A 16,038-nucleotide genomic window follows, 5' to 3' on the forward strand; every position below is an offset into this window, starting at 1 on the left:
GTACAGACACGTTACCGACCCCTGGCGAGGTTGAGGAACAGCCCGGTACAGCTTACATCCGCAGGCCGGATGGAAATCTTTGGTGGGCCGGATCCTGGCCTGCGGGCTGTATGTTGGACAACTCTGGGCTAGAGAATCTACATTCAGAGTTGGAAAAAGTTCAATGATTCTTCAAGAAGGCCTTAGAGAAGGTGGTGGAGGCAGATTTCGGTGAGGTTTTCAAAAGTGAACTGGATACATATCTGAAGCAAAAATATTTGCAGGGCTACGGTGAAAAGGCGGATGAGTGGGACGAGGTGAGTAGCTTCTCCAGACAGCCGGCCTGGGCAAGATGGGCCAAATGACCTCCTTCTGCACTATAACCATTCTATGATTCTATGATGATAGAAAACATAGAGGCACGGGAGAGGGTGCAAAAAAGTCTTACAAGGATGACACCGAGAATGTGAGGTTCCAGCTATCTGGAGATGATGAGCAGGCAGAATGAAAAGAGAAAGCTGAGGGGTGACCTAATAGAAGTCTTTAAAATTATAAAAGGTTTTGATAGAGTAGATACAGAGAGAATGTTTCCACTTGTGGGGAAGAGCAAAACTAAAAACCATCAATATAAGAAAGTCACCTAGAAATCCAATCGGGAATTCAGGAGAAACTTCTTTACCCAGAGAGTGGTGAGAATGTGGAACTCACTACCACAGGGAGTGGTTGAAGCGAATGGTATAGATACTTTTAAGGGAAGGCTAAATAATCACATGAGGGCAAAGGGAATAGAAGCTATACTAATATAGTTTGCAAGTTTGCAAGTTCTCCCTGTGTCTGCGTGGGTTTTCTCCGGGTGCTCCTGTTTCCTCCCACAAGCCAAAAGACTTGCAGGTTGATAGGTAAATTGGCCATTATAAATTGTCACTAGTATAGGTAGGTGGTAGGGAAATATAGGGACAGGTGGGGATGTTTGGTAGGAATATGGGATTAGTGTAGGATTAGTATAAATGGGTGGTTGATGTTCGGCACAGACTCGGTGGGCCGAAGGGCCTGTTTTAGTGCTGTATCTCTAATCTAATCTAATCTAATCTAATCTAATCTAATCTAATCTAATCTAATAGATTTAGATGAGGAAGGATGGGAGGAGGCTTGAGTGGAGCATAAACACTGGCATAGACTGGTTAGGTGAATGGCCTGTTTCTGTGCTGTGCATCCTATGTAATCCTATGCAATATTACACAATAAGGGACATATGAAAGAATAGTGTCATGCTAGGCCTCCACCCGCCATGAATGAAGGCACATTAATTTTGTCATGAACATTGATTTTTACCTGTTGTTGGAGCGAGGAAATGACTTGTTAAACAGATCAGCCGAGGCTGGAAAAAAAATATTTACATACTAACAGACATCGAAGGTGAGGAAGCGCATTCCAGGGCCTACTAAGGATATACAATCCACAAGGGCCAGGACTGGGTTAGACCATTCGGTCCCATGACTACCTGGCTGTTCTAGGGTTTTCTTTTGAACTGGCCACAGAGAGTTTGAACGCAAAAAATTTGTTTGCTCCTGGACTGAGAAGATCTCTCCTGTCTTCTCCCATCTCTTTCGCACAATCCTCTGAATCCACTCAAGACACATAAGCCCCAAGAGAGAAGAGTCTCCTGCGCCAATCAAGGTTTAAGAAGAATACTGGGCCCCAACGAGAAGCAAGATCTACCTACAATCAAGGATTCTACAGTGAGCTCGGAGAACCGTAACAAAAACTCTTCAGATGTTGCCTCAAACTTTTCCACTTTATTTTTCTTCTGCTCTTTTCTGTCTCTATTTGCATGTATGTATCACGTATGCATGCTAGCATGGGCACGTGGTGTATCTGTAAGCATCAACCGAATTAGAGTTTAAGTTCAAGTTTAATAAATTTCAACTTTTCTTCTTTAAACCTAAGAAAACCTGTTTGTGCTGGTTTCTTTGCCTTATAATTGGAAAGTGGTGAACAAGGATTCACCAAGGGGGAGCTAAAAACACGGTGTGTTTAAAAATAAACCTTGTTACAGTAAGACCAGGTGAAGGCTGAGAGGGACCCCTAGACGCCTTTCTCACCTGGTCATAACAATAGCTAATCTATGGTTTAACTAACATTTATGGGCCATTTCTTTCCCCCCAATAATGAATGCATTTAAATAAAACAAAACACATCCTAACAGAAATGTTTGTCTACATGGTTTGATTTAATGGTTTCTGGGCCTATTTATAGTTTCATAGAGACAGTTCTTTTCCTTTTTCTGTCAGTTGACTTCGACAAAGATTTTCTTTTCTCTTTCATAGGAATAGGAGGAGGCCATTCAGCCCTTTGAACCTGTTCCGTCATTCAATTAGATCACGGTTGATCTGTATCAAGCTCAGTTTTGAGATTTTCAGTTGACCCTTCCAGATTCAACAGCTTTTTGGGGGAGAGAGGTCCAGATTTCCACCACCCTTTGTGTGAAGAAGTGCTTCCTGACATCATCCCTAAATGGCCTGGCCTAGATTTTAAGCGTATTGCCCCCTTGTTCTGGACTACCTGCCCCCCCCCCCCCACCCCCACCCCCCCCCCCCGCCCCACCGCCCCCACAACCAGAGGAAATCGTTTTTTTCTATGTACCCTATCAACTCCATTAATCATCTTCAACACCTCAATTAAATCACCCTTTCATCTTCTATGCTTGAGGGAATACAAGCCCAGTCTATGCAACCTGTCCTCGTAATTTAACCCTTTTAGCTCTGGTATCTTTCAAAGCTCACACTTTCTGTGACGAATGAAATCTCTTATCTGCTTAAAGAAGATATGTGGAAGAACCAGTGACCCATTTGAAATTGAGTCGAACGCCTTTTTAAAGGGACATTTCTTTGATGATGGCACTAATAAATGTACATTACAATATTTTTCTAGTTTTTTTAGTTTCTAGATAGGAGATTGAGTTAATTTCTTCAAAATAAAGTTTATCGAAAATTTCAAAACAACTCTGTCACAGCATTAAGTATAAAGAGTCTGAGATTTAAAAAAACTCAGGCAAACCACATCTTGGGAAATTCGTAGGCCAAATGCAGAGTTCAATGTTCATTCAAAGTGTGACAGTTTCTCTAAATCTACAGGGTAACACCATTTTAAACTTGGTAAGCAACCTATTCAAATGACAGAAAGGCTGAATGTATCTATTAGATATAAACAAAGTGTATGTCTTCATATAATGAAACAAGGAAAAATTGAAAATGACTGACAATAAATCCTAATTAGGTATAACAGTGACAGCATGTACTTAGATAGGACATTTAACATAATGAGGTGCATCACAGGAGTGTGTTATCAGACAATTTTTGCCAGTGAACCACAATAGGAGATATTCGGGCAGGTGACCAAAAGCTTAGTCAAAGTGGTAAAGAAAGAAAGACTTGCATTTATATAGCACCTTTCACTATCTCAGGATGTCCCAACAAATTTTTCAATCAATGAAGTACTTTTCAAGTGTAGTCACTGTTGTAATGTAGGAAACACAGCAGCCAATTTGTGCACAGCAAGCTCCCACAAACAACAATATGATAATGGCCAGATAATCTATTGTTGTGATGTTGATTGAACACTGGGGAAAACTCCCCTGCTCTTCTTCAAAATAGTGCCATGGGATATTTTACATGCTCCTCAAAGAGAAGGTTGGGCCTCAGTTTAACATCACAGCCTAAAGGCAGCACTTCTGACAGTGCAGTACTGCATTGGAGTGTTAGCTTTTGAATTTTGTGCTCAAGTCTCTATTGTGGAACTTGAACCCACAGCCTTGTGATTCAGTAGTAAGAGTGCTACCCACTGAGCCGCAGCTGACACCAATGAGCAGGAATCAACGTCTCATCTGAAAGACGGATGCCTTAAAAGGTAGGTTTTAAGGAGTGACTTAAAGGTGAAGAGAGGCGCAGAGGTTAGGAATGGAATTCCATTGCTTTCCCATTCCAAGCAACTGATGCCCCAGCCACAAATAGTGGGGCGAAGAAAACCAGGGATTGCACAGAAGTGGAGCAACAGAGCGATCTCGAAGGGCTGGTGGAATTTTCAGAGATAGGGAGGGACGAGACCATTGGAGGGATCTGAAGACCAGAGTCAGAATTTTGAATTTGAGGCTTACTCTTAACATCACAATATTAGTCAATATCACATTATGTTAGACTATTAAAGAAAGCAATCTTACACATTGCAAATAAATTCATCTTGGAAAAAAGTACTTTCAACAATGTGCAGCACTGAAAACAGAGAGAGGCCTGTGTACCTGCTGATACAAAGCACAAATTCCTGCATAGTTGCATTCTCAGGACCAGCGTGGTACTTAAACATTCGGTGGAAACAAAACCGCCTTGTGCTTTGATATTGTGAAAGACTTGTACTAATTGACTAAATCCAAACTTATTGCCACCTGACTAACTTTGTTTTTTTCCACAGCTCATTTTGTTATGCCTGAAAACAATCAGATGGATTTTCACTGCTGTAGATTTCCTGGAAGTACTGTTAGCAATGCCCTTTGTCGTGTAACCCTTTGAGGACTTTCATCATTATAGCACATAACATATTCTTATTCTTCTAAACAAACTTCTCGACAAATATCTTATCGAACTATATAAAAGGAAATGGATTTAACAACAAACTCAAGCAGTGCTCCATCATTTTGTGGAACCCCAAATCCACCTTCCCAAAATATTATAAAACTAATGTTATTGTCCTTACAATGGAATAATTGCTTTTGTATTTGTCAAGGGGGTACATAGTACCATGTATTTAGAGCAGATCAGTTTCCTTTATAGGAATGACACTAGCACTCAACATTTTACAAGCCACTTCTCTGTTTTCAGTGCCCTTTGCTAGTCATACAGATGACAGGAGTTCTTTTGTGGTGTCTTTTTCCTTCTTTTCTTCATTTTTATCAATGTCAATAACTTCAGAACTTTCAGGTTTGATAACCAAGTCCTCATACTCAATGGCTTGGCTCCTGCTGTTCTCCACCTCTGCATACTTGTCCCCAGAAAGCTGTGTAGACTTGAAAATGTCTTTAAAACGGTGCTTCCGATCTTTGTCTGGGCAGAACAGATATTCATAGAGGGCAGCAGAGATGATCCCACCCATCCCAGGGCCCACCCAGTAAACCTGACAGGGAGGGGGAAAGAGAAGCAACATAATAAGAATTACAATTACTTACAATGTGCATCACTAAAACAGGCCATTCGGCCCAACCCATCCACGCCAGCATTTATGCTCCACTTGAGCCTCCTCTCATTCTTCCTCATCTCACTCTATCAGTGTAACCCTCTATTCCCATCTCACTTGTGTTTATCTAGCTTACCCTTAGATGCTTAGATCCTCTGTGCTCAGCCACTCGCTGTGGTAGCAAGTTCCGCATTCTAACCACTCTGGGTAAAGAAGTTTCTCCTGAAATCCCTGTTGGATTTCTTGGTGACTATCTTATATTGATGGTCTCTAGTTTTTCTCTTTCCTACAAGTGGAAACATTCTCTCTGTATCCACTCTATCAAAAACTTTTATACTTTTTAAGACCTCTATTAGGTCACCCTTCAGCCTTCTCTTTCCAAGAGGAGAAAGCGCTAACAAAAACAAGAAATGCTGGATTCACTCAGCAGGTCTGGCAGCATCTGTGGAAAAAGACTTTTTCCACAGATGCTGCCAGACCTGCTGAGTGAATCCAGCATTTCTTGTTTTTGTTTCAGATTTCCAGCATCCACAGTATTTTGCTTTTATTATAGGAGAAAGCTCTAGCCTGTTCAAACTTTTCTGATACGACTTTAACAATTTAACAGCGGGCAGCCAACTAACTGCCCGTTGTCGGAGATGCCGTCCCTTTAAGGGACGAGCTCCCACCTCCAGAGCTGCTGGCCAATCAAAAGACTGGCAACTCTGCAATACTGGCAGCACCACTGGGAGCTGTGGCCACTGCAGGAGGCTCTGCAGCACCGAAGACCGGAGGAGATCTCGGCACAGGTGAGTGAGTTCAGGGTCACTGAGACTAGCCAGGCAGGCCCGGGCAATAGGGTGAGGGGAGATGGTGAGGGTGGGAGTGGGATCTTGCTGGGGGAGGCCATCGCTGCCAAGGGGGACTTCTGAGGGCCATGGATTTCCCAAAAGGAGGGACCCCTCCCCCCGAACCTACTGGAGGCTGCCAGGTCTTACCTGGCGGCATCTCTACATGGCAGTAGGCCCCTCCGTCTTCCACAAAATTGGAGTGGAGGCGAGAAGAGGCTCTTAAGTTGCGTTGGCCATCCTCGGCCTTCCCTGCTCCTGACAAAATGGCAGGGGGCCTGGGCAACGTTGGGAACGACACCCCTTGCCATTTTGTTTGCCCCCCAGCCTTCGTTCCCATTTCCAAGGCAGGATGTTGAACATTGTAAACGGCACTAGTTCAGCCTCAGCTGGAGTTACTACATCCAGTTCTGCACGCCAAACTTTAGGAAGGATGTAAAGGCATTAGAGAGAGTGCAGAAAAGATTCATGAGAATGGTTCCAGGGATGAGGAGCTTCAATTATGAAGATTGGAGAAGTTGGGACTGTTTTCCTTGGAGAAGAGAAGGCTGAGAGGTGATTTGATAGAGTTATTCAAGATCATGAGGGGTCTGGACAGAGTAGATAGGAAAAAAAACTGTTCCCACCCGTGAAAGGATCAAGAACGAGAGGGCACAGATTTAAAGCGATTGGCAAAAGAAGCAAAACTGACATGAGGAATAACTTTTTTCACACAGTGAGTGGTTAGGATCTGGAATGTGCTGCCTGAGAACGTGGTGGAGGCAGATTCAATCAAGGCCTTGTAAAGGGAATTAGACTGATATTTGAAAAGGAAGAAGGTGCTGGGTTACGGGGAAAAGGAGGGGGAATGGCATTCGGTAAATTGCTCATTCGGAGAGCTGGTGCAGACACGATGGGCCGAATGGCCTCCTTCTGCGCTGTAACAATTCTGTGACAAAATCCTGTCCACAGTATGACACCGAGCCACATATTAGGTCAGATGACCAAAAGCTTGGTCAAAGATGTAGCTTTGAAGGGGCGTCTTAAAGGAGGGTAGCAAGGTAGAGAGGTGGAGAGGTTTAGGGTGGGAATTCCAGAGCTTAGGGCCCAGGCAACTGAAGGCACGGCTGCCAATGGTGGAGCAATTAAAATCAGGGGTGCACAAGAGACCAGATATCTCGGAGGGTTGTGGGGCTGGAGGAGATTACGGAGATAGGGAAGGGGCGAGACCATGGAGGAATTTGTAAAGAAGGATGAGAATTTTTAAATCAAGGCGTTTCTTGACTGGGAGCCGATGTAGGTTAGTGAGCACAGGGGTGATAGGGTAACAGAACTTGGTGTGAGTTAAGACATGGGTGACTAAGTCATGAGTGAGAGTTTCAGCAGCAGATGAGCTGAGATTGAGGTGAAGTCAGGCAATGTTACGGAGGTGGAATTAGGCAATCTGAGTAATGGCATGGGTATGAGGTCGGCTGCTAATCTCAGGCTCAGATGTGACACCAAGGTTGCTAACAGGCTAGTTTAATCTCAGACTGTTGCCAGGGAGATTGCTATAATGCTGATATTGAAGATAAAGTGGTAACTTCTAAGTGGTTAAAAATATCTCTTGAACTTCTCATGAATTTGCCTTTTGAAATATTGTGGTACCATTTTGGATTATTTTTATGTGGATATGAGGTGATTATAATTGAGGGGATTAATTATCACTGAATATTACTTCACAGTACTTAAAATTGTCGAAAAATGAGTGGTGATCTAATTTCTTTTTGCTCCAGCCATAGTCCTAAAGGACCATTTGCATCTCTCCCCATTAGCGAGACAGTTGGTGATGCATAACTTGAGGGTCACCACTCCTCAATAGTCGGGCAAGGCAAGGAAGCAGGCATCCATGAACTACCCTAGCCGGTAACAGGGACTGAACCCACACTGTCGGCATCTTTCTTTGGCATACACTAGCCAACTGAGCTGGTGATCTAATTGAAGCGTGTACAATTTTTAAGGGGCTTGACAGGTTAGATGCTGAGAAAATGTTTCCACTGGTCAGGGAATCTGGAGCACAGGGGTCACAGTCTCAGGATAAAATGTCAGCCATTTAGGACTGAGATGAGGAGAAATTTTTTTTACGTAGTGAGTTGTTGTGATCTGGAATGCGTTGCCTGAAAGGGCGGTGGAAACAGATTCAATAGTAACTTTCAAAAGGGAATTGGATAAATACTTGAAGGGGAAAATTTGCAGGGCTATGGGGAGGAGCAGGGGAGTGGGATTAAATGGATAGTCCTTTCAAAGAGCCAGCACAGGCACAAAAAAGCCAAATATCTTCCTTTTGTGCCGTATCATTCTATGTGCTGGGCAATATGCCAATTTGACACATAGGGCTGGATTTAACCAGCCTCCTGATGTCGTGAGTAGTGGCGAGGTGGGCCCGGAATATATCTCCGGGAAAGGTCCGCCACAGGCCTAGACGTCGGGAAGGGCCCGCCCCATATTACTGGCGGTGACAAGGCCTCGTGGCAGCACCCCCCCCCCCATTCACCCTCCCCCCCCACCTCGCCGCTAGACAATGGAACCTTAATTTAAATACGTAAATAAATGTTAATTACTGCAAAATCACTTACCTTGTCCTACTGGCCGTCCCACGCTGATATTCTGGCTGGAACTCCTGCACCTTTGAGGAGATCCGAGGCAGAACACTGGTGGGGAGGGAGCAGGAGTGAAGTTTTCAGGGCAGGAGGTGGGGGGGGAGGGGAACCAGGGAAAACTTTTCCTATTGGTTAAGGGGATGGTGGGAAGGGGATGAGGGTCCAAGTTAGTAAAGTTTGGGGGGAAGTTCGAGATCTGAAAAAAGATTTTCTTCTGGGGAGAGGGCAATTTATATTTTGATTACTCATTGGCGGGGTGGGAGACGGGATTCAAAGTGCTATTTTTCAGAGACCGGGACCTTTACAAACTAAAATCTAACGGAAGGTTTTGAAGCCCTTTAAAACTGGTGCAGGCACCTATGTGGTGGCAGCGGACGCCGTTGCCGGGGACAGAGTGCCCGCCCTCTCCACATCATCGGCGGCAAGTTGGAAAAATTCAGCCCATAGTCTATCATTCACCATCATTTGAAATGACACAGAGTATCTTTTATTGCTACTAATGATAAGTGATTAATAATTACCCAGTGATGTTTCCATTTCCCTGTAATAACTGCAGGTCCAAATGATCGAGCGGGATTCATACTCGCACCAGTGTAGTTAATCTGAAGCGGAGAAAGAGAAGTTGCATGAACGCAAAACTGCAGGTAGTTTTGAATCAATCGCAATCTATTTCAAGAAAAGACTTACAGCGAACATGTGTCCAATGACTACAGAGAGACCAATTGCCAAAGCTGCCGAGCCCTTGAGATCATTGCGTTTAGAGTCACACGTGGCAAAGATGGTGAACACCAGCTGGAATGTTATGAACAGTTCAACCAACAGACCATGGCCTGCTGACAGTTTCTCATTTACCTGTGATATTAAGAAGAAGCCAAGAGTTTGTTATATTCATAGCTTTACATGGGTGTATGAGGTTGTTTATTCTGTATATACATACATAAAGAAAAGCAATTTTAAAGTCTTTTTCGGATTAGCAAGCTGAAAGAAATAAAGACTTGTATTTATATAGCACCTTTCACAACCTCAGGACATCCCAAAGCCCTTTATAGCCAATGAAGTAGAGTCACTGTTGTGATGTAGGAAACATGGCAACCAATTTGCACGTAGCAAGCTCCCACAAATAGCAATGTGATAATGACCAGACAATCTGTTTTGTGATTCTGGTTGGGGGATAAATATTGGCCAGGATACTGGTGGAGAACTCCCCTGCTCTTCAAACTACTGACTGTGGGATCTTTCATGTTCAACTGAGAGAGCAGACAGGGCCTCTGTTGGATATTTCATCCAGAAGGCAGCACCTCTGACAATGTAGAGCTCCCTCAGTACTGCACTGCAGCATCAGCCTAGATACATTCAAGTTGCTGCAGTGGGGCTTTAAACCCATAAGCTTCTAACATAGAGGCAAGCATGCTACACACTGCACCAGAGCTAACCACATTGCTCTTAACAACTTTTGATACTTAACTTCCCACTCATCCCCATTGCTACCCAACCTGCTAGTAGTTTTCTGAGATTGATTTACCATGGTAACGCCCAGTCCACCCACAACATCTGATGGCGTGATAAGGTAGAGGATTCCTGCTCCTACAATGGCACCGAGACATTGCGCAAGAATGTAGAAGAATCCTTTGGCTAGGCTTAGCTTCCGAGTACACACCATGGCAGCAGTTACCACAGGGTTAACGTGACCCCCACTGATGTGACCAAAGCACTGTACCATGGTAGCGATGCTGAGTCCGAAACAGAGAGAGATGAGGACAATGTTCAAAGGTGCATGTTTACCATCCCAGCCAATTGTGGAACCCAGGCTGAGAAGGACAAAGATGAGCGTTGCCAGGAACTCCCCAGAAACCGCTCTCCAGAACCGCTGTGTCCAGATCCCTTTGAAAGCCGTCATGGCTGCCTCACCACTGCACAATGGCGAGTGTTTGCTGAAAGGAGGAAGAGAAAGGAAAAGTTTAGGACCTTCGGAACTGGAGCTCCCAAAAACAGTAGTCTTGCATTAAAACCCTTCTAACATGCAGGTCAGCAAGCAATTAGGAAGGCTAATGGTATGTTAGCCTTTATCGCGAGAGGATTTGAGTACAGGAGTAGTGAAGTTTTGCTTCAATTGTATAGAACCTTGGTTAGACCATACCTGGAGTACTGTGTGCAGTTTTGGTCCCCTTACCTTAGGAAGGATATTATTGCCATAGAGGGAGTGCAATGAAGGTTCACCAGACTTGTTCCCGGGATGGTGGGACTGTACTATGAAGAGAGATTGGGGAAACTGGGCCTGTATTCTCCAGAGTTTCAAAGAATGAGAGGTGATCTCATTGAAACCTACAAAATACTTAAAGGGATAGACAGGGTAGATGCAGCTAAAATGTTTTCCCTAGTTGGGGAGTCTAGAACCAGGGAACACAATTTGAAAATAAGGGGAAAGCCACTTAGGACTGAGATGAGGAGAAATTTCTTTATTCAGAGGGTCGTGAATCTTTGGGAATTCTCTACCCCAGAGGGCTGTGGAAGCTCAGTCATTGAGTATGTTTAAAGCAGAGATTGACAGATTTCTAAATACCAATGACATAAGGGGATAGTGTCGATTGAAGTGGATGATCAGCCATGATCGTATTGAATGACGGAGCAGGCTCGATGGGCTGAATGGCCTACTCCTGCTCCTATGTTCCTATGAAATGTAGTGGGATCAGCCATTTGTCCTTCACTTCTAGCAAGGCTCCCATGTGACTGCCAGGAAACTAGTTCCTGTTGCTGCACAAGTGCTCAAGTTGCTTTGCAAACTTGTAATTTCCTCCTATGTGCAGGGTCACACTGGGTGCCCCTGTGAATGGTTCCCACAGCGCTGTACCTATGGTGCCCTCTCTGTTTGTGACATTCCCAACTCAGTCCAGGTGAATGCTGACAAATAACAACACTCTGCCCTTAAGAGAAAGTGTTCCCTGTTGTCCTGGTCAATATTTAACCTTCATCCAAGATTATCTGGTCAATATGACATTGCTCTTTGTGGGAGCTTGCTGTGCACAAACAGGCTGCCGCATTCCCTTCATTGCAACAGTGAGTACACTTCAGAAGTACCTCATTGGCTGTAATGTGCTTTGTGACATCCTGAGGGTGTGAAAGGTGTGATAGAAATCAAGTTCTTTCTTTCTAAAGACCGCATTGCCTTAAATTCATTTTTATAATATGTTGCAGTCATTTATTGTGACTCAATTTTATTCTTAAGACTATCTGTCTCCAAGGGCTTGTATGTCTTTGAGTCTAGAAGATTAAGGGATGATCTCATCGAGGTGTTTACGATGATTAAAGGAGTTGATAGGGCAGTTATTTCCTCTGGTGGGGGGAGTCCGGAACAAGACTCATAACCTTAAAATTCGAGTCAGGCCATTCCGGGGAGATGTCAGGAAGCACTTCTTCACACAAAGGGTGGTGGAAATCTGGAACTCTCTCCCTCAAAATAGCTGTTGAGGCTGGGGGTCAATTGAAAATTTCAAAACTGAGATTGATAAAGTTTGTTGGGTAAAGGGTATTGAGAGTCATGGAACTAAAGCGGGTCGTTGCAGTTGAGATACAGATCAGCCATGATCTAATTGAATGGCAGAATGGGTCCGAGGGGCTGAATGGCCTCCTCCCATATAACGTCTCAGGTCTGTGACCTTTCATTGGAACTGGACCTGAAACGTTAACTCTCTTTCTCTCTCCACAGATGCTGCCAGACCTGCTGAGTATTTCCAGCACTTTCTGTTTTTATTTGTATTTGTATTGCTGTACACTTTCAATGTCTATAGAACAGTTTAAAACTTGGCAGTTTTGGAATAAAGTTCTCGTATTCTTCCACCAGCACAATTCAACTTGAAGAGAGGGTTGCACAAACTTATTGTGGGTGCGACTTTTAAGATACTGGATCTGTAAGGAGTGTGTTGTTCATCTTAATGCAGATAATCATCAATTTAACAGAGAAAAAATGCGACTGCTGGTGAATCGTCAACAGGATGCAAGATTTCAGAAGTGCATCTGAGATTGTTCCCCTTAGACCAGAGAACGTTAAGGGGAGATCTGATAAAGGGGTTCAAAATTATGAAGTATTTAGATACAGCAAATAAGGAGAAACTGTTTCCAGTGGCAGGAGGGTCAGTAACCAGAGGACATATAATTGAGGCAATTAGCAAACGAGCTGGAGGGGAGATAAGGACGTTTTTTTGTATGCAGAGAGTTGTTGTGATCTGGAACGCGCTGCCCGAAAGGGTGTTGGAAGCAGACTCATTAGTAACTTTCAAAAGGGAATTGGATGTATTCTTATACAGGAGAAATTTGCAGGGGTGTGGGAAAAGAATAGTGGGTTGGGACTAATTGGGTCGCTCTTTCAAGGAGGCAGCACAGCACGGTGGGCTGAATGGCCTCCTTCTTTGCTGTGTCATTCTATGAATCTCGAAAGGCGATGGTGAATTTCACAGAAATCTACTGTCAATCTTCTTCACCCATAATCGCCCCTGTGCTGCAGTAAAAGGCCCCTCCACATCACATGTAGTTTCAGTAGCTTTGTAGCATATATGGTGCTCAATATTGAAATAAGACCACAGCAAATAAATGAGCTCCAGTTGGAAGTTCTACCCAATGTCGAACAAAATAATAACAACTTGCATTAATATAGCACCTTTAATGAGTAGAAATGCCCCAAGGTGCTTCACGGGGCAATATAAAACAAAATTTGACATCGATCCACATAAGGAGATATTAGGATAGGTGACCAAAGGTTTGGTCGAAGAGGTAGGTTTTAAGGAGCTTCTTAATGGAGGAAAGGGAGTGGTAGAGACGCAGAGAGGTTTAGGGAGGAATTCCAGAGCTTAGGGCCCGGGCTAGAGAAGGGATGGCCGTCTGTGGTGGAGCCAGCAATAAACTGTTATCGATGCCTAAAGTTATGAGTTTTATTACTGCTTTAAAAACTAGGCAGATACAATCATTTTTTAAGTTTGTCTGTTATGAGTAAAACTTTTCACAAGTGTTAAATCATTTTAAAAGGGACTTGGATAAAAACATCATTTGCAGTGCAATGGGGAAAGAGCAGGGGGAGCGGGATTAATTGGATAGCTCTTTCAGAGAGCTGACACAGGCATGATGGGCCGAATGGCCTCCTTCTGTGCTGTACAATTCTAGAAACACATCCAGATTGGCTATTGGTGCTTTTTTGACTGACAGAATAAGATTCATGCCACTCAGTTGGACCTTAATATTCTTTAGCTGTGCCTTTGGACATTTTGACCTGTTAAATTAACTAGCAGGGACCAGTTGGGCCAAGTGGCCTGTTTCTGTGTTGGACGTTCTATGTAATGAGCCTGGGCTGATGTAGAATGTCCCAAAACTCTGTGTTGTATTGAGTTTTGAAGCATATGAAGCCCATGTTTTAGAATTACTCCATAGCCTTGCCCCCTCCCTATCTCTGTAATCACCTCCAGCCCTGCAACCCTCTGAAATCTCTGCGCTTCTCCAATTCTGGCCTCTTGAGCATCCCTGATTTTAATCGTTCCACCATTGGTGGCTGCGGCTCCAGCAACTGAGGCCCTAATTTCTGGAATTCCCTCCCTACACCTCTCCACCTCTCTACCTCTCCGCCTCTCTATGCTCCTTTAAGACGCTCCTTAAAATCTTTGACCAAGCTTTTTGGTCATCTGCCCTAACATCTCCTTATGTGGCTCGGTGTCAAATTATTTTGATGACACTCCTGTGCAGTGCCTTGGGGTGTTTTATTACATTATAGGCGCTATATAAATGCAACTTGTCATTGTTGAAAGGAGCGAGTTTTAACTGGAGAGCAATCAATTTAAGCCAAAGCTCCCCAAATACACACAAACAAATCTGTATTGTAATGAAATCAACACCAGATCAATCCCGGATATTAACATCACACCCCAAGGCAAACTAGCTTAACTTCAAACTGACCAATTTCCTCTGATTAATTTATTATATAAAATGATCTAGGGGTATAAACTGTCATCAATATTTCAGCAGCCTTACATGCGCAATCGGTTCACTAACTGTGATCATTAATTCAAAGTGCTTGCTTACATTTTAATATGACTGACTGTTACTCACTGAATTATATCTGTGTCTCCGCCAGTTCTGAATGTTTACTTCCAATTTAAAATCCTGCCAAAACCCAATGGATTTGCCGTGGGTTATTTCATGATTATATTCCTTTTTTTCCCACAAAGACTATTTGCAAGAATCATCTCAAACTTGATTTGTAACAGGTTTTGAAAGTACTGTTAAATACCTTGCTGTTGATGGATGTGAGGATGTGACAGTAGCCAGAGAGTGCAGAGAGTGGACCAGGGGCTGGGAGTGAGACTCCTGCTCGATTCCCTGGTGTGAGCGATGCATTGTAGTCCGGCAATCCCTGCAGCTCTCTTTAATAAGCAGTTAGTGGGAGAGAGAGAGAGAGAGAGAGACGTCCCACGCCTGGTGCAGGGTAACGCCTGAATAAACAGGGCGGATCGTTGATAGTCCTGCCTCTGGAGCAGCCCCACACTGTCTGGATTTGGCACTGTGTCCTAAATAACAGCGTACCACACACTCACAGATGCACTCACAGACACACACATTCACTCACACACGTACATTCATTCAAACTCACATACTCCAACACATGCACAGACGCACTCACACACATAAATACACATAGTCACAGAAACACACACATTTGCTCACATAGACACAGACACACTCACACAGACACATACACACACACATACACACACACACGCTCACATAGACACAGACACTCATTCACATAGACCCACGTTCACACAGACACACACAAACACACACACAGGCACTCACATACAGACACGCTCACGTAGGCACGTTCACACAGACATGCTCACACAGACACACATACCCACACACTCACACACACATGCTGCATTTGTACTGCAGCCCACCTCTCCCAGTTTCCAGAACTGACATAGTGATTTGCTTGTTAATTCTCTAATAGTCCAGACTCCACTATTCCAATTTCCTCCTGACCAACCTCCCACCTTCCACTCTCCGCAAGCTTCAGTAAACCCAAAACTCTGCTGCCCGTATTCTAACTCTTGCCAAGTCCTGTTTACCCGTCACTCCCGTGCGTACTGACTGACACAGGCTTCTGGTTGAGCAACACCTCAAATTTAAATTTCTCATCCATGTTTTCCAATCTCTCTATGGCCTCACCCCCTCCCTATCTCTGTAATCTCCTCCAGCCCTACAACCCTCACAGATCTCTGTACTTATCTAATTCTAACATCTGGCGCATCCCCGCTTTTAATCACCACATCATTGGCGGCCGTGCCTTCAGCTGCCTGGGCCCTAAACTCTGGAATTCCCTACTTAACCCCCTCCCGCCTCTCTAGCACTCT

General features: G+C 44.0%; 1 protein-coding gene across 1 annotated transcript; it reads right to left on the reverse strand.

Annotated features, from left to right (window-relative positions):
- Positions 1 to 2,593: 2,593 nt before the first annotated feature.
- On the reverse strand, positions 2,594 to 15,070 carry aqp4 (aquaporin 4). The gene is made up of 5 exons (XM_068031120.1): positions 14,916 to 15,070; positions 10,170 to 10,578; positions 9,335 to 9,499; positions 9,169 to 9,249; positions 2,594 to 5,142 (listed from the first exon to the last, which is right to left on the reverse strand). Exons 1-5 carry the CDS (start codon positions 15,020 to 15,022, stop codon positions 4,864 to 4,866), a joined length of 1,041 nt encoding a protein of 346 aa, XP_067887221.1. The 5' UTR covers positions 15,023 to 15,070; the 3' UTR covers positions 2,594 to 4,863.
- Between the last annotated feature and the right edge of the window lie 968 nt (positions 15,071 to 16,038).

The sequence above is a fragment of the Heterodontus francisci genome, chromosome 5 (assembly GCF_036365525.1).
Source record: "Heterodontus francisci isolate sHetFra1 chromosome 5, sHetFra1.hap1, whole genome shotgun sequence".
NCBI classification, from domain to species: Eukaryota; Metazoa; Chordata; class Chondrichthyes; order Heterodontiformes; family Heterodontidae; genus Heterodontus; species Heterodontus francisci.

Excerpts from the sequence above, each read along its gene's own strand:
- aqp4 (XM_068031120.1), bottom strand. The coding sequence starts at position 15,022 with ATGCATCGCTCACACCAGGGAATCGAGCAGGAGTCTCACTCCCAGCCC. Across the intron at positions 9,500-10,169 it reads GTGGACTGGGCGTTACCATG|GTAAATGAGAAACTGTCAGC; the intron begins GTAAATCAATCT and ends TTAATATCACAG. Across the intron at positions 5,143-9,168 it reads GGAAATGGAAACATCACTGG|GTTTACTGGGTGGGCCCTGG; the intron begins GTAATTATTAAT and ends CCTCCCTGTCAG.